The 22,352-nt window shown below is 34.9% G+C and overlaps 1 protein-coding gene across 1 annotated transcript in view; it reads left to right on the forward strand.

Moving 5' to 3' along the window:
* FSIP1 (fibrous sheath interacting protein 1) overlaps window positions 1-12,743 on the forward strand; it is a gene marked incomplete at both ends in the record, with an annotated part of 71,136 nt that extends 58,393 nt beyond the window's left edge. The window contains one exon of the mRNA XM_079537111.1: window positions 12,168-12,743. Within this exon, the coding sequence (XP_079393237.1) occupies window positions 12,168-12,743 (576 nt within the window). The remainder of the gene's footprint in view (window positions 1-12,167) is intronic.
* Between the last annotated feature and the right edge of the window lie 9,609 nt (window positions 12,744-22,352).

A 22,352-nucleotide genomic window follows, 5' to 3' on the forward strand; every position in this document is an offset into this window, starting at 1 on the left:
CTACAGCTAGCTGATAGAAGTAAAAAGAAGAAAAAAATAAAATAAAATAAAATATCCCCCACAAGAAAAATATATATAAAAAAAAAAAAACCAAAAAACCAACAACTCAAGCAAACCTCAAACAACAAACAAAACTGTCTGGACTCTCAGATTTTCTGAAATTTAAGTTGTTGTGGTTTTTTTTTTGTTGTTGTTTGTTTGTTTTTTTCCTGTGGGCTCCAGGCAGATGCATTTGTCTTTTTCAGATAAAAACCTAGAGAAATTTTGTAAAGCTGGACACAAGTAAAATGTTTTTTATTCCAAGCAAGAAAGATGACTCCTAATTTCTCCATTTCTCTTATGGTTCAAACTCCTGCCGAGCGACAAGAGAACCAAATGCAGTTCTTTTAAGTCTACTGTTTGAAAATACATTTGTCATCTTCTAAGAAAAGCCATCCATCCTCAATGGGCTGTAGTAGTGCAGTACTGTACTGTTCATAGCTATCATTGAAATTGGGCTCTGTTACGTGATGAATGTCAATTTTTGGGGGAGCCAAAGAGGTAAAGCCTGAGAGAGTGCAAGATATTGTAATTGAGTGCTTAGAACATCCAGCTCTAAGCGGGTAGTCTGAAGTGTCTCAACTACCTTTCTCAAGAGTGAATTGAATATAAAATACAAAAATTCCTATGTTATGTTCCTTTGCTTGTTATTCCTCCCCAACTCCATTTTAATTGTATTTTTTTAGTATGAGGACTTAAAGCATGTTGCTCCCACTAGGCAATGTGGCCTTGCCTCACACAAAACCAGTAATAAATGACTTATTTAAGGAGTGTATTTCCAACAGTGAAGGAAAACATACAGTGTATCTGGTGCATTAGAAGAACTCCAGTCTCAAAGGATTTTTAGTACTGTATGGGGTTACACAAGTGAAGAGGCTCAATGAGACAAGAACAAGTTGGTTGTGACTCCTGCCATGCAAACCAGTGAGATCAACAAGAATGCATTCTTAGAATTCCGTTAAGGAATGGATTTCTGATGACGCCAAAAAGAATAGAGTATCATTGTGTGGCTCATAATCATGATGAGTTTTTCCTAATTAAAACTCAGTTATTTTAGCACTAATAGTATGCAGCTCATAAATTGTACCTTCTGGGTAGTACAGACCTTATCAGTCTGCAGTGACTGTAGTAATACAGAGCACCATCATTCCAGATTGCATCTGTATCCAGACTTAGTATTTTTATAGATTTTCACGTCTCTAGCAACAAGATGTTAAGCATTTGTGTTTATTTTTAATATTTTAATATTTTAAATATTTTTCTTAGTATAAAGAATCAGATGTCCAGAACTTCTAGGATGCTATTCTGACAGTATAATAAGGCTAGAAACTACTGCTATTAGAGGTGTAATTTTCCTAGGAGTATCTGTTATTCTTGTTGAAGCTTGTCATATGAATTGTGTTTGAATCAGAATCTTAGTACATTTAACTGGAATTATTTGCACATCTAGACTGAAACTCCTGAAAAAGTTGAAAATAGTAGTATGCTTAAAAGAAAAACATGCTAAAGTAGGCAGTGGATGTTACTGGTTAAGAATGTTAGGATCTCTTGTGTATTTATCACTTAGCCTCAGATTCCGCTCTTCTGTTTCAAAACATACGATCTGCTCTTTTTGCAGTGTGTTTCAACAGGAGCTCTACATCCAGAATAGTCTTATGAATAAATTCTCTTATTCATAAGCTTTCTGCTTAAGTACCTGGAAGATGCACACGAAACAGTTGATTGTGTCGTTGCCTGCTTTTTCAGTAGCTGTGATTCCACATAACTGAGAGTAGCGTAGTGTCCTCTAAAACCAACAATTTCATCATTAATTCATCAGAAACACAGCTGTGAACTTTATCTTATGTTGGTGGTTTTTTTTGTTGTTTTTTTTTTGTTTGTTTTGTTTTGTTTTTTTGCCAAACCAATTGGACAAAGAAAATTCCAGTGTGCAGTGAAGAAAGTTCCAAGCAATTGGGGTGCACAGGGCTTTGTGTTTAAGCCATTGACCTTGTAATGTGATCACACAAGCTTTTTGTAAATTAATCTTTTAGATCTTGTGAGTGACATGTGAACTTTGACTTCATGGGCAAAAGACAGATTGCAGCTCTAATGGAAGCACCTGTATCCCAAATGCATGATAAATTGACACAACTTTCTTTCTGAAAAACAGGAATCTTCTCGTATTTTCATGTCTTTTACCAAGAGAAATATTAGACATTTTCCCCTTTTTGTGTAGTGACGTACATTAATGAAGTCAGCAAAATTATTCTGACTTAAAATGATTATAAATGGAATAATTTAAGAGGCGCTGTAGCTATTCCTAGAGGAATTACATGTTTCAAATTGCAAAAACATTGACTTTCCTGGAAGCTACAAACAGCTGTACTATTTTAATTTTTGGTAATTTGTTTACTGTTTCTAGGGTTGTATTAATTTCCTTGGAAGTATAATTTCTTAGAAACAGTGTTTACACAACTCTTTTGAATTACATCTATTTTCTGCATGTGCGTATTTGTCAGAAAACGGTTAAAAAATTCAAACACTGAAATAGTCTTGCATCATCTAGATAGTTTTCAAAATACCTTTCTTTTTACCATAAAAACCTTTAGATTATTACATGAACAATTTTTTTTTGCTGGTGCAGAAGAGTTGGTATGTCTGTGCTTAGAACATGCTCACGAATGCTGTTTGGTTTCCTGAGCACCTGTCACTTAGCAATGAGAAGTGCAGGGACCTGCCTGCTATAGTGGTGGCAAGTTGAATGCCGTCCTTGCTTTCCTTTACAATAGTGTAGCTATCTCTTTTTTTTTTTTTTTTTTTTTTTTTTTTTTTTACCACTCAGGAGTTTACCAGGAATGGTGAAGGAAAGGAAAAGGGAGGAGGGAAGGAAACATGCGTACTGTGTTGTCACATCATGTATCTTTGGGCACGTAGCTTCTGTAGTCCAATCAGACCTAATAGCTCTGTAAAGGCCTGGCTTCCTGTCTCTGCAGATACATGGATCTATGCTTCTCATTATAGGAACCAGGATAATGCAAGTAATAATAAGAGATTGCAACCTTCTAAATGCATGTACTTATCTAGATGTCTTTGTTCTGAGACGTGAGACAGGACCTGTAACTGAGAAAAAGAACAATACGAAATACTTAAAGTGGTTTTTATTTCAAAGGCCTGGAGAATTTAAAACTGTTGTGAATTTAGTGGCAGAATTGACAGTGAAGTTTTCCTGCTCTCCCTCGAAAAAAAAAGGAAGAGGCTGGTTCTTCTACCCAGTCATACAATATTTGTGCTATTTCTAGTTGGGCAAGGTCATAAAATTCAGGCAGATCAGTTACAATAGCACAGGAAATTCATCACTCCAGCAGGAATGTGGTCATTGGTACAGTTACACATTTAGTACATCTGTTGTAGAAGCTGGAGGAGATCCTGCTGTGGTTTTAGTAACAGTTAAAACTAGGGTTTACTTCAACCAGACCTACAGAAGTGTGATCTTTGTAGTTAGACAAAAAATGAATAATACAATTTTTTTGCATTTCAGATTTTTTTTTAGTAGCTGTCAAACATCGGGAATATTAATAGGTCAATACTTGCTTTATGTTGGTTTTAGCTTTTTTATTGTTACGATGTAAACGTAAATTTTCTGACATTGTGTATTGAAATATTTCAAGGTTAAGCTCATAGTCTTGTACCTACTGGAAAGATTATCCCCAGTCAAGAACAGGTGCACACAGGCTTGAAGCACCAAATGCAATCTTTTCACTGGGGCAATATTGTTAATCACATTCTTCGTGAAAGTCTTTTGGCTTTCCCTCTTGAATGGAAATAGAAGAGCCAGATGCAGGGATCTCATTTTAAAATACTCTTCCATTCTTTAGGAAAGGAAAAGATTATTCGTTATGCTCTTTCTTTAAGAATGTTTTTTCAGCACTGTGTAAGATATATGCACAAATTGACAAACATAGCTGTAACCCAACATTTCCTATAGAAACTTTGCACGTGCTCTGTGGCGACAAACCCCACCAGACATAAAAAGTAAACCAAATTCTGTATTGATTCTTCTTTTACCTCTCAGAAACAGAGACTGAGATGTGGCGAAATTATCCCTAGTCTTATACATTCATCTATATTCATGCAATGACTTTTCTCTAAAAAGCAGTGACAATTTGGCAGGCTTCTGGTAGGATGTTCCTCAGAAACAATGTCCCACAGGTGTTCACGTTGCTAAGTGAAGGGGTCAGAAATGTTTTGTGAGCAGTCAGTGGGAACTCTATTGCCAAAAGGGAGGGGACTAAATAGTGAATTAGGATCCCATATTTGCAATACTGTATGCACTTTTGTGCTTACCTTGTGGGATGAAGTACAACAAGGCAAGGAAAGCTATGCCAGAGTAAAAAATATGGTAAGAAAATCACATTTGTGAAAAAAACTGTTGTTTTTCTTTTTCCTTAACTTAGCTGGGTAGGTTCCTGTCTTACTTTATTAACAAACACTGCTGTGTCTTGTTATTCCATATACAGCAGAGCTTTCTTCATGTATACTTCTACTAGTGGGTGAGAATAAGAGAATAATTCCATCTCCAAAATACAGATCACGGTTCAGGTTCACAGTATATCTTTGCATGCTATATAGAAGAGGTCAGTATTTTGAGGTGCTGTGATACACAGGGCCAATTACAATAAGATTCACTTTAGAGTTTCTCTGGAGAATATAATGACATATGAACTCCTAGAATACATAATGCATTTTTATGTTTGTTTTTAAGCTTTAGTGTATGATTGTTTTGGCTGAGTCTTCATGGCTTACTGCTCTTTGGGCCAGCCCTTCTGTGTTTAGTGTGACTAAACTGCACTTAATTACTTAAGTTATTTAGATGTTTGTGGCTTCCTTGTTTTCTTCATTGGTTCGAGGGATTTTATTACTTTTATTGGTACTTTTATTACGTTGCAATGAAATATTGTATGTTATGAAGGAACAGATCTCCATATTATTGTTTTTTTTCCTATTTATATTTTTCTCCAATAAAATATAGACCAGTAAGTATTCTTAAAATCCCAAGTTGCAGAATTTTTAAATAGATATTGTAAGACACCATGGTACCATTATGCTGCATTGTGTCCATCTATTGGGCAAAAATAAACAGAGCCAACATGAGCGAAAAAGGAAAAACTATATATATTTTAACAGAAAACAGCTGCAACCACATCAAGACATATTTGTCTGCTCTACTGGATTTGCTGCAAATTAAAGCCGCAATTTAATAACATGTAGGGAAGATAGTTCTATGGAATGAAATGTGTTAAATGCTTAATAACAAACAATTAAAAACACAAAACAAGATGTTTAGGAAACTGTTTCTGAGGTTCTTTTTCTTTACTTGAGGCTATAAAATGAAAGTCAGTCCAGTTGGTAGTACATGCCAGTTCAGGACTTTATACATGTTTTTACAAATGTAGTCAGTGTGCTCAAATTAAATTTGATTTCTAATCTAAGAATACTTGAAAGTAGGTGGAGTCATGTGCTGTAAAAACAGGGAATTATCCATTGGTTGGGGAAGATTTTAGAAATGAGAGAAAATACAGTGCAGTGACTCATATGCAGCACAATGCTCAGCTTTTTTTATTATTTTTAAATGCAGTAAACTATATGAGCTAAGCATTGAACTAATCTGAAGTTAGAAGAACTCACTTCTTGCAAAACACCTGTTCACAGTCTTGAAGTAGATTAATTTTTAATTTACATCACAGACTTTTATCACTGTTTTAAACCAATACTTTTTACAATATCACTTACTCAGAAGTCTTCATTCTTTAACTTTTTAGTTACTTTAGTTATGTTTACCTATGTTTGGTAAAGAATGGCTGATTATTATTGTTTAGTGACTAGGGTTTGTTGATTTTCCAGTGATGTGTGCCTTTTACTTGAAATCAATACATCTTTGCCTCTTTCATTTTACTCAGCAGACTTAGTTGCTTAGATAGTAATTCTTCCCAACCACTAACTGGACTCTTTTATAACTTGGACAGCCAAAATGTTTTTGTTTTACTATCTTTTATTTTTATTTTTAGTGTATTCCAGTTCACGTTTTAGGAGGATGACACTTTACTGGATTTAATCATAGTTTCACACTCAGGTATTTTAGGAAAAGATTAGTGAAATAGGAAAAATATATCTAATTTCATTAAAATACAGCTTAAAATAATGTTTGTTACTCTTTAGTTACTTTTGTCTTTAGCTATCATATCAAATATATTCAGAAGTTCCTTTGTTATTTATGAATGACTTGCTTTGTTGTGTAATATCTACAGTTTCTAAGTTAATTAGTACTAAAATGTTTTATTTTGCTGCAACAATAGTTAAAAACTCAATGAGCTTTCTTTTATAACTCAAATTGGTCTTATGTTATAATAACTCCTAAAATGAAAGAAAAAGCCAATATACTAATGGAGTCATATTTGATGTTTTAACGGTGTAGGTTTGAATCTATTCTCCTCAATAATGTTTAGAGTCTAAACACTTTATGAAAGTGGAGCTTCAGAATAACAGTCTTCTTCAAATGCATGCATGCAATTGTGAAAAATGTAGGTGTAATCTCTTAAAACTTAAACTATTTATTTTTAATTAATAAATAGATACCTAAAAGGAATCTTAGGAACTTTAGACCTGTGTGACATTTCAGATTTTATTTTCTGAAGTTACCTCCTTAAAACTTTGGTGAGGATGTACAATTCAGATTTTGGTGCCCATATGTGAGCAGCCATGTGTGTGTGCATACTGCTAGTATGCATGCAGTTGGAAAGCGTTATGCAGTCTGTAGATCAAAAGCTACAGTGTAATGAAACTAAGCTTGAAAGCTACAGAAAATGAAGGGCAGTAAGTATATCATAGCTGCTCTAATAATTCAAAATAAAGCATTCTGGAATTTTCAAAATTGTGAAATCATTTTCAGATGTTACCAAGCAGAAATTCACAGTTAGTGAAGAGATTTTGACCCCTTTGTATCCTAGCATAACACCATGAAAACTCCATAGCTGTGAGTAATATCAGTTAGTGTACATGTTATCACATGAAAAGAAAATTATAGTGAAAGTTACTTCAAATTTACCCCTGGCAGCCAGTTGCTTTCTATTTCTAAAGTCTTCAGGGTGTGGCATAGATGCTGAAGCAGTTTTTCACTATTTGCACATTTTAGCCACAAGCGATTAACTGGATATTATTAAGAAATGTAAAATAGAAAAACCTATTATACCTCTTTGTAATGACTAAAATATGCACGTTTAAATTGTTTTTGCCTGCAAGGACTTGTCAAAATTGTCTGCACATTTATGCCCTATGGGCTATATGTTAAAAAAAGAAAAGAAATTAACTGCTGCAATTAGTATGTCTCTCCTCAGTTTCACTCACTTTCCTTGTTGTCTGCTGTGTCTGCTGACAGTCTAAAGAAAGTTGTATAAATTCATGTCCACTTTTAATATCTATTATGATTTCTCTATTAGAGAAAGGGGGAAAAGTCTTTTATTTTTTTGTCCATTTCCCATTTATTAATGAAATTCATATTCTCTTCTAAATCTTTGATGGTGTTTTAAGGCTTTGTTTGTTTGTTTGTTTTGCATGGAGTATTTATTTATATCCAAGCACCTGATAATGGTTATTATGTTGTGGTTATAGTGTCTCATGATGTTACAAGTTGAATTCACTTTTTAGTCAAGGATGTTAACAGGTGCCCACTAATCTCTTCTATACCTTTTTTCCTTTTTTTTTTTTTTTCTTCTGGTGTTCCTTTCCCTCTTTTCTTTCCTCAGTACTTCAGTCCCATCTGCTTACTGACTTCTGTTAGCCGCAGTTACATAAACTTTTTCTTCTGCCATTAAAAAGTAGAACATAGGAAAAAATAAGAGACATGTAACAAAACAGAAGGAAAAATAGCAGATAGAGGAAAAGAGCGTGGAGTCTTCTGGTCAGGAAAAGAGCAGTTGCTTCAAAAGTGATTGCTGCAGTCTCATGTTTCCATAAACATATCAACAAATTAGAGCATCAAAGTGAATTGTTTCAAGCAAGTGTCGGGAGAACTGTTGTTTAAGATACTTTCACATAAAGCAACAAAAAATAAACACCTGCCAGCTACCTAAGTCCTTAAATAGTCCTGCCTTTTTAGTGCTGCTTCATGTACTGTGTGTCATTTTATGGTTATATATCCTGAAGTTTGTTTTTCTCCTCATGGTAAAATCTGATGAGGCTTTTTAGTGTTAGTCTGTCTCTTACTGTGCAAATATGGAAAACAATCCTAAATCTTTGAACTTGCAATCCATAGTCACAGCAGGTCTGTCCACAGCTGCCTACAAGTTTGCATTCCTACCACATGCAGTAAGGCTTTCTCCACAGACCCATGTCACCAAGGAATTCAGTGAGGAACAAGAAATCTTCAGTTAGAGAGGTGCCGCAAATGTGTGAAAAAAATAGCCTCACATAAACAGTAAAGGTCATTAGCAGGCTCTTCAACTCCTGACTAGGAACTGGTTTTTTGGATCATTAACAATAAAAAGCCTAGGAAATGAATAGGACTCAGTGTCCTATTAAAAATTAGCCAGAACAATTAAGAGGTTTTCCAATTTCTAATGGGAACCAGGCCTAATAGCTCATGTTCCCTTGTTTCTGCATTTTGAATTACATTAATTTTATGTCCTTCTATTTTTAAAGGAATATCTTTAAGTATTTTTTCTATATAGGTGTTGTAAATTATTTACAGTAAGGGCACTGAAGGCTTGGGAGAAGTGGAATCTACTGTCTCCCAAAGTCTGCTTTACTGATCCAAAGTCTTGTGAATCTAAACTAATGAAGTGAGCTATGAAGGGATTACTTACTATGTGTACAAATGCATACTTTGCAGCCTCCTAATGCAGTTGCAGTATTATGAGAACACATGTATTAAGATGCTCATTTAGTTGCAGAGGCACAGGCTTTTTTTTAGACTGAGATGTCTCTCCTTAGGGACATACTTACTTCTTTGAACTTTTCTGATTTCAACAGCAGCCTTTCTGCTATCATTTCAATATAAATTTCTTACTGTTGGTTTGTGTGTAAATTACTCGTGGCTATTTAAGAACTATTTTCTCTCCAGCTGCATGCTTTTCCTTAACCCTAAAATAATTTCGGCAGGAGAAGATTGCAAACAGTGAGCTTTTATTATATTTATTACACCTCACAAAAAATAAATTTAAATATATTCCTTAAACATGCATTCTTGCAAACATGTCTTTTATAATGAACTGAAGTGAGGAAGAGACAAAGAAAGAACAAAAAACAAATAGTATTTTATACTGCTTTGCCTGCAAGCCTGCTGCTCAGGAGGAAGACTCCAACATGATTATGAATATTTTTCACTCTATGGCTGCTAAAGTCATTTCCCTTTCCATTGGCCTTAGGTACTAAATCTCCCCACCTAACTTTTAGGTAATAATCAAAGTAAACTCTGAACTAATTGGTGGTAGAAGCCAAATGATTTTCCTGAAAGGAAAAAGGAAAAAGAAATTTATCCAAGGAAAAGAAGATTACAGAAAACTGAGCTGGGGGTAGTAGGGGAAAAAAAAAAATAAAAGAAAGGTAGAAGAAGACAATCTCTCTAATTGTGTTCATTCTATGCTTATTCTTTTTCACCAGATGCAGAATTTATTTCTGCAGTGATTGAATTTCCTGGTCGTTAACATAAAATTAACTCCAAATGGTCTTGGCCAAGAACTTTGAAATATGTTAGTATAGAACCACTCAAAAACACGTGGAAATCCATGTGGATTTCCAGATGTGAGAATATTCTATGATATAAATATAGTTATGTTTACATAGCATAATATTCTGTTGTGTGATAATACCCTAGATGTAGCTGTGCTTCAGTAGTGCTTTATACTGTGGTTCTATACCTGAATGAATGCATCTGTTTTCACAGAAATTCCATTCCAATAATAACTGTTTTGTAAGCATACATTGTCTGCAAGTTAAAATACTCCCTCAAGAAATCTAAGAAATTCAACATGCTAGTAGATTAGGTTGACAGTGAAATATTTTAAAAATTACATATTTAACTTTTTGATTTTTCACATGTTTTGATTTTTCCCTCTCTGATATATTTTTCATTAGTATTTTCTTCACTAGGATTAAAATTTAAAGCCTAATAGAAGAGTTTGAAGAGGTTTTTTTTGTTTCTCTGATAAAGTGGTCACTGCTAAAGGTTGTGGTTTGATTTTAGTTATCAAAAGTATATTGACTGACATCAAGTTTAACTGAATCTCTGTATGATTACTGATTTTATGTTCATTTATATAGAGCTAATTACATACAATGGTCTTTTGAGGCTTTTTGTTATTATTTAAAGGCCCTTCATAACTCTGTTTCTTTAATACGGTACTCTTATGTTCTCTAAGTGAACTCAAAATGACGTTGTGAATGGAATTGCTTTATATAGGAAAAGACTAATAGAAAAATAAGGTTGAACAAATCTATAAAACACATGAAGTATGTAAATGCAAAAAACAGTGCCTGAACTGTATAGTAATCAATATATAGTACTCATTCTTAGATATCACTAATGTGTGTATGTTTTAATACGTTATGATGATTGAAAGTAACATGAAACGTCTTCCTGATGCATTTTCTCATAACGCTTTCTTTAACAAAGAAATAGTATTTTCTTCCAGACAGAAATCTCCCCTCATTCATGAACAAGTAGTTTTCACACATAATCCACACATCATTGTGCTACTCAGGCTGTGATCTCATCTGGTTGTGATCAGAGTCATATCATGAATGTACATGAATAAGAGACCTTCAGGATGAAAACTCAGCTAGAGATCTGATACTGATCTTTCCTCTGAAATGACAGCAATTCCAGTTATGTGTAGTGATCATAAATGAATAAAGTTATTATTTGACATGGACGAGGACAGCTACAGGGAGATTATCAGACTGTCAGCTGAGCCTATCTCTTGGACTTTGGGTAAAACCAAGCTTTTGGTTGTAGAGAGCATCTTTTCCATTTGATATTGCAAATTACAGGGGCTGCTCTGAAAATAATGCCTCCTATTTCATTATATTGGCCCATGATGTCAGAGGCAGATGGTGGTATGGCAGAAGAGGTTGAACCTTCCTCCCAGTATTCCATTACATTTTGTTATTGTGTGACAGATGGCAGTCGCGGGGCAGTCTGATAAAATGGTGTCTGACAGGAAGTGTGTATAAAGCAAATACGTGGAATTGAATTCCTCCATGCAGAAAAAATTGCACCCATTGACATTTGCACAAATGCACAGATCAGCTAACAGTGGCGACTATGTTGAAAGACATTATTTTGTAGCTGAGTATTTGCTCTAATAAATAGTGTTACTATGCTCTTTGGATTAGTTGTATTTTCCATGGAAATAGCATTACTTTTGGAGCAATCTATGTGTTTATAATATTTTCATATAAATATATGATTGTATTTTGTATATCACACATTTTGTGGGCAGATGTATTATATGTGTAACTAGAATATGTTTTGACTTTTCATTATCAGCTCGAAATTGTCAGGTAGTATTTTTCTTCTCTATTACCAGGGTGCATTAAAAATTTCAAAGGCTAGAACCTCTCATTGCAAAACTTGGTAAACAAAATGCCCTTCCCTGTTCTTCATCATACCAGTAATATCAGTCATAATCTTCAATATTGAGCTTTAAGAAATGTGCAGTATTGCCCATATAGTCTTTTAGCAAGGACTTTTTTTTAGACTTTTAGCAATGTGTTGTTTTGCTTTCACAGATGCACGTGTGTGTCTGTGTGTATAACAAACCAAAATATATGAAAAATAAACCAGTGATATTTTGCAGAAGACTCTTGGCAAAATTAAGGGCCTCTTGCTGCCTTTTGGATATCAGGCTTCTTTCCTAAATTTCAACACCTAATCTATCTAGAACCTAGAGGAGATATTACATAAACTAAGCAGTTATGTAAATGTATATTTAAATTCAGTTTGAATTAAAAAACATTGGTATAAACTTAAGACTTCTGCCAGTGCTTTTGTATCTCAAACTGTTTTATGGTACTGCTTTTCATTAATTGCATTTTAACAGAAGAAAGTTTTGTTTTGTTTTTTTTCTTTTTTCTTTTTTTTTTTTTTTCAGATCGAGGAGAAAACGGGCCTCTCTGAAGAGCAGCTTAAAACCCTTCTGGAAGAATGTATGCAGCCTCAGAGAACAATAAGCAACGTTTCCATGCCAGAGTCTCAGGAATCTCTTTCTTGTGGATTAAGTCCCCCTTGTTACACAAGTCAAGACTCCATTCTTCACTCCACATCTACTCTTTCCAAAATGTTAGTTGAAGGCCATATTGTAGGGATGTTAACAGCTCTGGAAAAGGCTGGACTTGAAGACAAAAGCTTATGTGTTAATGCTGAGAGTGAAATCCCTAGCTACTATATCGGCAAAGCATTGGCTGATAGTCACTTATCAAAGGATTCACTGGCCCAAACAGAGGAACCTGATGACCTAGAAGGTTTACAGAAGATGAGAGATAAGAGTATTACTGAAGGTTACTTTATGTCAAGAGCACTCAACACTGAAAGGCTGAAGAAACCTTCTTTCTTGGGTGAACCATTATACTGCATCAGCATGAACAATGAGCCATCCACAGAGCCTGACATTCTCAGCATACCACTGCAAACCAAAGGAGGTGAGACCCTTAACAATCTTTTAGAATAGGCTTTTGATTGTGATGAAAGAAACAAGCAGGTTCTCACCAAAGGTATGCACCAATATGCACTGGCTATTATGGTAGGGCCAAAAATAACAAATGCTAAATAACAGAATGTTTATCAAGATTCTTCCCCTCACAGTAACTGGCTGTGAGATTAGAACTGAAATACAGTAATGATGGTGATCAGTTCTCTCAGCTGGAAAATGGTATGCTTACACTTTTTATCTTCCTGGTAGTAGAAAATCATGTTCACTGTTCTGTGGAGAGAAATTATTCTCCCAGTTTTTCATAAGGTAAACACTGCAATATAGAAAAATCCTTGACTTAGTTATATTAAAAATAACAAATTTATTTCAAATTTATGTATAGAAAATATCAGAAAGAGTAAATAATACATAATTTTAAAACTACTTTTAATTCAGCAAAGAAAGAATAGAGTTTTTCTAGCAAAGATTAAGTTCGCCCTATCTGGTGAAGAAGATTTTGGATACATCTCTATCCTTTGTTGTATAACATCACTTTTCTTTCCGGAAAACAAACTGTTTAAATAAGCCAGATTGAAAGTGAGTACATCTAGCATATCTTCCATTTCTTTCATAAAACTGTGACCGTATGAAGTTGCTTTTGATCTACGGTTTAATTGTATTTCAAATTAATAAATTGTCAGAATAGATCTTTGTTGTACTGGTATCTTCAGAATTTGTGGAAAGTTTTTTTTTCCCCTTCCCTTTCAGTGGAAGTTTAGAAGAGCATCTTGATACTTCTTAACTGTGTTATTACTAATTATTATCACAACAGTTTCTACAGTGAGGGGAATGATAGTATCTTTACAAAAAGTGATTCCACCTACCAGGAAATAAGAAAACTTGTTATTGCTGATTTTATGCTGCCAGGCTTACTTAGTTTCCAGACCCATCTGCTATAATTACCCAATATTTGTCTGTAATGATATTTAGGCTGTAGCTTCAACAGAAAGAAAATACAGAAAGCAATTCTTTGGGATCGGTTAGTTTTCAGCTAACATTGCATTATTAACCTCACTCTTAATGCAGATGCAAGCATCTGAAGAGTGGAGACAGAGAAAAAGCTGGCCTGCCCTAGAGGGCAGACAGGTGGTGGTCATGAGAATCAAAGAGAAGTGCCTGTGCCAGGGGCAGCTTCATCTGATGCAGGAGTGAAGTGACTAGATACAATCTTGTTTCTCAAGCAGTCAACAGTGAGAAAAACTCGTGCTTAACCTGCTGCTTTAACATGAATTGAAGTTCTTTTTGACTTAGTCTGAATAAAGGTAGTACAGTCAGAGACAAATCAGAGCCGTCCACTATCTTTTGTTCTTAAGATGTTTTAAGATGTTATGTATGTTAATTCAAGCAAAATGTCCTGCGCTGTAGCCAGTGTATAGTGAAATGAGTAGGTAACTGCTTATGCTGTTGTTATAGACACAGTCAATATGAGATAATTTTATTGCACAAGAGGGAAAGGAGATTTCAGCAAAGCATGTGCTATTAGTAGTTTTCTGCATGAATATCTTGTTGTGAAAGTGTAAGAGTCTTTAAAGTGACTTTAAAAATACTTGAATCATAATCATACGCTGTGTCAGAGCAATGCAATAAGGTGTTTTAATTATCAATTTTTGTAGTGGCTGCATAACCTTCAACCATCTAGATTTCACTCTGTGTGGTTAGTAAATATCCTTACTAAATGGCCATTTTTCGTACCTGTTCACAATTTCAGAATTCTCTCTGAATCTTTTCATTTTCAATGAAAACTTAAAAATGCAACCAAGGAAAATTCCTTATAGATGTTGTTAACTCATCAGACATTGAGTGATTGTGTCTGAGTCTGATTTTTAAAAATGGTGTGAACAGGAGTAGTCTTTGGAGGAACAAAAGTGCGTGCAAAATAAAACACACTCCATAGCTTTGTAATTGTTATTACATTACTGGTAAATATCTCGCAGTTATCTGTAAGTTTAAGTTTAAATTTTGTTCAGGTTTATTATATTCAGTTAATATTTAGTCTAACCCTAAAATATATATCCAAAACTAACATTTAAATAGCAGCCCATTCTTAATATTTTTTCTCAGTGTACTGCTCATAAGGAAATGTACAGATTTAAAGAAAAAAAAAAAAAAAAACAAAAAAACCCACCATGAATTCTGCCTTTCCACAGAATTACGTTATTTGTTTTCGACAAGGGCAACACGGTTCCATCTTATGCAGTTATTCATGGCCATAACAGAGAAGTTGTATGCTTATCAAGTCGGTGCAGTTGCCTAGTGTATTCCACAGATAAACCTTTTATTATTAGTTTAGTCAGGATTACATGTGCTAATTGTATTGAGAAATGGAGATCCCAATGGAGTCCAATTTAAAGCAAATTCATTTTCAGATGAAATTATGAAACATGTCAGGTTTGTTTTTAAGAAAGGTACATAGATACAGAGCTCTGTTCCAATAGTAGTTCTAAAAGATTTGTACCCGTATATGAATAATATTCTGTAGGTGGTTGGATTGTCTGGCTTTCTGCACCTGGTTCATGATGTGTAAGCAAATAAAAATTGTATTTGTGTAAAACTGATTTATCACAATTTGGTTTCACAGTCTCTATAATAGTATAGTCTGTGATACAGGTTTACTGTAATACATCATATATACATCTTAAGGAAAACATAATTAATAACATTGTTAAGTATGCTTTTTTTTTGTAAGAAATTTTAAGTAGATCTTACTCACTGCTTCTTCCTCTTATGAATAATATTGTGCTTTCAGCAATTCATGTGACACTTTCTTTTTTACAGATGATACGAAGATTGAAAGTTGAGGAGAAAGTGACCATTTGCTTCAGTACACAGCTTTTCTAAATATGTCATTAGACTTCCACCAGTAATATTTTCATTCATTTCAGACACTCCAGAGGGAATGAATTCTCACTGAAAACTTTTCCATGACATAATCAATTCTTAAGAGAAAATTATTATCATATATTGTTGCAGTTTGATTTCAAAGTATATAATCTTGCACTTCATTAAATTTCATGAGAGTGTAATAAATAATTATACACGTGCATAATAGCTGTACATATGATTTTGTGTATCTATCTGATAGATATGCAGGTAGGTGTAAAATATATAGAATAGTTTGTTGTTGTTTTCCTTACACACGATGTACTGTTTGCATGAAGTCAGCTTGAACCTGGTCTCAGTGATCTCAGTACAGTTTACTGCCTGTGAGCCCTGCATGAGTGAATGACACAAGCACCCAGTGCCTATCTGCTGGATGTTGCGTTGGCTGTAGGTAAGGACTTGAACTGCTCCTCTGCTGGATCAGGGTTGGGACCAGTCTGTTCAGCTGTGTTTGTGCAGTGGTCCTGCGGAGCTGAAACTATGTGGCAAACAGGCATATCCTCTTATTCAGAAAAGTAATGAAGTGGGGAAAGATGGCAGCCACTTTGGGAAGCTTGGTGTGACTAGAAGTGAAGGGATTTAAAGTGTGCCCAACTGACTAGAATGTGAAGCCTTGCAGCAATGGCTGGCTGGGGTGAGGGTGGTACAGCTCATTTGCGTATGAGATAATAATAACAACTCATTACAACATTTTGCTTGTCTACTCCTTAACTACTATTTCTCTTGTATTTAATACATACATATTGTGAGCTGGTGGTTAGTTTCTCATGTTATGCTCTATTACGTTAGAATAAGAAGATATTAAAGGTTCTCTTTTAAAGGCATTTTTTTGGAGGAGGAGATATTTTGGCAAAAGTACTCCCATAGATTTTCCTGTTGATGAGGTCTCATCTGACAGAAAGGAAAAATTCTTCCTAAGTTACAATATTAGCCATTTAATATTCAGCAAGGACAGATTTATGAATACAATATAAAATATACAATGGCTGCATTATAGCATATTGGAGTTAATCTAAATGTTTAAATCAGTGCCAAGATTTTAATCTCATTTGTGAAATTGCCAGTCTAAGTGGACTTGTGCTCCTGTATCAGTGGTGATCATTCAGAATCTAACCTACTTTCTTTTATCTAGAAATGTAATTTACTTTGTGATTACCATGTACTATATGGTGTTCTACTTTCTAATGATTTTACTTGTGTTGCAGCAATAGCAACAAGCACATGGATAATGAGCATTCTGCACTGTCCTCTTGCTCTTTATGGAAGGATTGCTTTAAGCGGATCTCATAGAGCTTTGCAATTTTACTTAACTAACTGTATTTCTTATAGTTAAAAATTATAAACCTACCTATGCCAAAGTTTATTTTCTGTACCATAAATATAATCAGAACAATACCAGCAAACTTTTTTCAGTGGAGGATAGCAGGGCTGTCCTCTGGCTGTAAACTTATCACAATCCAGTTATATTTTCGCACGGAGTTTGTGTTTTATAGAATCCTCCTTAAAATAGTATTAAAAGGCTAGGATAATTTTTGAAGAATACTAAGTTCTGTTTCAATTTTATATGTAGAATACCTACAATATATGTTAAGAGAAATGATTTGTTCTTTCTTTTCTAGTGTATATTTTGTTGTCTTAAATCTCTCACTGTTACAAAAAAGCTTCTCCAAGCATTCTTGAGGAAGAGCATTGTCACTTTAGTATCCTTGAAGCCATGAATACAGATTCTGTTCACATCTGACATTTCAGGGGTGAGCACATTATTCTGAATGATGTCTGATGCGTATATTCTGATAGGAAATCTGCGATTACACTTATTGATGGTGTAACAATTCCCTATTTACCTGTGCTTGGTTACCCTGGCATTGTATTGCATATGAGTTCTTTGGAAAGATGGTGTTTCATGCTTGATGTTAGAGGTGAAATATAAATTCCTTTTTTTCTTCTTTCTAGTTTTATGTTAAACTATAGGATGTAAGTTCACTGATAAGAAGTATAACATAATAGAGATAAAATATAGCAATGAGATTATTGCTGAAACAGCACCAATATGAGTCAAAGCAAAGTTGAGCCCAGGAGAATTCATGGTTTTTGACCTTGTCCTTCAGACTTTTTGGCCAGTTTTATTCTGAGGAATAAGTTCTGTGTGCACAGATTTGTACTTTTTTATACTCTGTGTTATTTCCTACTGAGATTTTACAGCACAAGGTAAATAATTTTGTTCCAAAAAATGTAATACTTGTGGGGAAAAAACCCATGAAAGGATGGTTTTGGTTGCTTGTCTTGATTTGCTCAGTGGTATAGGGCCAAACTATTCTCCTACTGTCACTGAATCTCCTCAGGATTATGCATATGTGTAGTGCTGGTGGTTTTGGTAGCCAGCACACTGTGTACTGTGATGTGTGTGTTTCAGTTCTGCATGGTTTGTGCTTTTAAATAACAAACTCCAAAGTGTTTTCTTCTGAAGAAGTAAAATAAGGGTGATTCATTTTCATGACTCATACGCATATAATATATATATTAGAAATATCTATATCTGAGTGGGATGACTTAAAGAGCAATAGTTTTGATTTCAGTATCAAGAAGTTCAGTGCAGGTGTGTGTGTATGCAAATGCATAGCAGTTGAGGATCTTGTCTGTTTTCAAAGAGAAGTGACATGCTAAAATTCTAGATGGAAAGTAAATCACTGATAGGTGGAAAAGATTGAAAAGAGTAAAGTTATGGTTAATATTCTTGTATATCCAGAATTCCAGGTTAATTTAAAGCAATTCTGAAAAGGGGTGAAAAAACTTGCAACTCCATCTTAAAGGGGGGAAAAAAAAAAAAGAGATGAAGAAGCTCCCCCGGAATTCTGCCAGATGCTTCTTTCCAAGGCAGAAGATGGCTGCTGCACACCTTTTGAGTCTTCAGAGTGTGCTCTCTCCTATCTTCGAGGCTGAATTTCCAGTATGGTAAGGGTTTTGCTATTTTATAAAGTAATACTCTTTCTCCCTTCTCTTTGTGTCTCTTCTTAGAAAGTCTTCTTTACCACAGCTTTAAACAAGATCCCCCCTCATTTGATTTTTTTGGTGCAAAATCTGTTAGCCAGTTTACCTTTCCAACTGCTCTTCCTTGTGTGGTTGCCACAAAGGAGTCTTGCCTACCTTTGGGCATCGTGCTGTTTGATGGGTGCAGAAGACAAGGTGCTTTGGCAGCTGCCTGGGAACTTGTTAAATTATGAAAGTTCTTGAGATCTAGGAAAAAAAAAACATTTATTTTTTTCTTTTTCAAATTTTCAAAATTATTGCTTTCTTTATTTGTAGCTAGATTTAGAGGTCAGGAAAATGGTTTCCTTTATAAATAAAACAGAAACACTGGAATACTACTAAAGCCATAACCGACAGTTATCCAATTATACATTTCAGTTAGGGATTGGCTGCAATCCAGGTGCAGTATTAAGAATAAAAAGCTTCCTGCCATTTAAGTCTATGTGAAATACTTTCTGCTTGCAATTGAATCTGCAGTACCTACTATGCTTTAAAAAAAACCCTACAACAAACTGGGATGCTGTGAGTGTATATTAATTTATAGAGTGCTAAAGTACATGACTAATTTTGACATATTCTTCAAGTAATAGTAAATATTGTGGACTTAGAATTCCTCCCCACCCCTACTTAAAAATGTGCTGTCTTTGCTGTGTTCTTGTGGAAATGCCATCCTATGCCATTATTTTCCTATTGTTTGCTTTGTGTATTTGGTATGCATAGCTTTGGTGGGAAGGGTACTGCCAGAGGCATTCTACCCTAATTTTACAATAGCACTGAAATTGCCTCTCCATTTCACTCTGGGAGTGGAGTCATCCAGGCAGACTGACACTGTATCTAAGCAGTTTTCAGTTCAGCTCTTGTGCTTGTTGCCTAATCAAGCAGTTCTTGAACTCGAATGTTGAAAAATTAAAGACAAATGGTGGCTTCCTAGAATTTGTATCGATTTGAAAATCTGAGTTTCTCTGGGATACTTGTCTATTTTTGTGGGTTTCCTGTAGAAGATTTTATCGATCTTTAAGACCTTTGCCTGCTGCACTTCTCTCTAAACAGCTCTCCTTTTTTGCCTCTTTCTAACTGCCTATTTGTACAGCTTTGTGCGCCTATTCCTTCACTTGTAGAAAAGATGAAGAACTAGGTATCACCTTATGAAGGATGTATTAAGATGCTCTCTTTTTATAGTCTCATAGTTTCTTTCTGAAATGCGTTTGGGCTTAAAATCAGCTAATTACTGTATTACAGTCTTCACTGTAGCATCAAAACATTCTTAGTTGTTTCTTGGGCAAATGCTCTACCTAGCCTCAGTTTTAGCTTCTTGTGGCCTCTTATATTCACATTCCCCAAGCAACAAGCGGGCACACTTAACCTAACTGTTAACAGAAAACATAGGGCATGGCTTTAAGACATGCATAATTTTTAATTCAGACACTACACTAATTTATATTCTGTAAATGCTTGTAATAAATTAGCATGAAAGGCTGGCTTGGGTTGAGAGAAGGTCATTGGAATTGGCTGCCAAAAATAACCGAGATAAAATATGGTGACAAGATATTTACTGAAACACTGCTGATATAGTGTACAAGTAGAATTGAGCTCAGGAAAATTCATGGCTTTTTTTTTTTTTTTTTTTGAGAGCTCATGAGACAAACCACTGCTACAAGGAAGGACTGAGAAGCTGGTTGTACTGCTTCTAGTTGAGATGGTGCCACATCACCAGCTTTTTGACTACAGCAGCAGTCTGGGTGGAAGACTTAAACAGATAGGCATCTGCCTCTGCAGCTGTTTATCCTGATGTCTCTTTTCATGTGGAAGAAAAGCATGAGGCAGGCCTGGCTAGGGAGGAGTATACGATTAAAATCCCTCAGAGGTTGTTTTCCCCTTGTGGCTTTATCAAGGCCCTAGGGCTATGACTATGCTTAGAGAGTCCACAATCACGCCTTTAAGACTGAATTGAGCTACTGCCCCTTAACTACAAAAATGCCTTCAAGTGGACAAGTTGTTATGCTTGGGCTGAAACATCCTCCACGCTCCATCTTGTTACAGTTTCAGTGGGGAGATTATTGAGGTGTTAAGTTGAAGCCCAATTTCACACAGGTAACAGCTATTAGCATAACTGGGAGTTGCAGAAATTGTACAAAGCATGAACAAAAGTAGGTGACACAGGTGCAAGTGTCCATGGTGATTTATTGTTCTCTGTAAGAAGTTCTATTGTACATCTTACACAACTTTTAAATGGAAAATGGTTAAAAATGTTTACAAAAAAGCAGGTTCTTAGAAAATAACACTAGAAAAAACATTGGGAAGAAGGAAGCAAAAAACTTCAGTTCAGTGTGCAAATATTTTATAAAAATAGAAATACTAACTCTACAGGTAGCATTTCATGATAAATTATTTAAATAGCATATCTACACAATTATGTGATTAACTATTACAATGGCAATGAGAAAAATAATTTATAAAAAAAACACAAGCAATGGTATACAGGATGTCAAGAAAAAAAATATAACAATATTATAAATCGTATTTGACATTTTTTTCCAATGCTATTTCCTTACTGGGAATATATTTTTCCGCAATGAATTTTTGACTATGTACAGCATTAACTCTTCAGAACTACAGTAGCTTTAAAGTTTGTTAGACATTTGAACTCTGCTTAATCCAAAGGTTTTTCTCAGTCACACAATAATGAGGTAATATTTGTACGTAAAACTTTCACTGTTTCTTTTCCTTTTTTGAAAAGACAAAGAAATGATATAGGTATAAGATTGCTGCCCCTGTTCGTGTACATCAAGCCCTCTCCCTTTTCTGCAAGGAGCTCCTGAAATTCTGTCTAGGCTGTGAAGAATTCCTTCTTTTGTAGCTGCACATTGCTAGTTCCAATAATTTGTGTGCAGTGACATAAATAGCAAGACTGGATGATTACTGACTGTAGTCATTCTGTCTCTTTCTGCCACCTCCTCTGGGCCGGTTATTCCGCTTGAAAGTCAGTCCTGCTGACCAGTGGTAAAGCACTGCTGACATTTCACAGCACTAAACTTCTATAATGCTAAATGACATTCCCTCAGCCCTAGCTCTATGGATGAGACAGGAACTGCTCCCCTCTAAAAGGACTTGAGTTTTAATACTGCAGAACAGCTGCCTGCCAGGCAACCAACTGCCTTGCACAAAGAAAGGAAAAGCCAATGCTGAGCTCAGACTGAGAAAAACAAACATTCCATTCCCCACCCTGCTGCTTTTCCCTGTGCCTCAAAGCCATTATGGGAAAATTGCTCTTTGTAACTAATACATCACCACTATCTGCTCCAGACAAGATTTCACTTAACAAAAAACCCTCTAGTTTCACTATAGAACAGAGTTAATAAATAATCTGTATTTACAATCCTAGAGTCATGAAGACTTGTAATAATGGTGGATAGTCTTGATGCATTTCTTTAAAAAAAAAAAAAAAAAAAAAAATCAATAATTTCTCAGTCATTGCAATATCAAGGATAGTTAAAAATAAATATTTTACAATTTCAGTATTTTATCTACAAGCCCCTTCCCCTCCCCTCTGAAGCGAGGGCCTTAAAGCATCTATGGCATGTAGAAAAGGAATGTTTTTATTACTGTTGTATTTTGTGCCTTTTTAACCATAAAATATGAAGCTAACCATAAAATATGAAGCACATGCTGGTTTCTTCCTGA

This window comes from Tetrao urogallus, assembly GCF_951394365.1.
Source record: "Tetrao urogallus genome assembly, chromosome: 6".
Lineage (NCBI taxonomy): Eukaryota > Metazoa > Chordata > Aves > Galliformes > Phasianidae > Tetrao > Tetrao urogallus.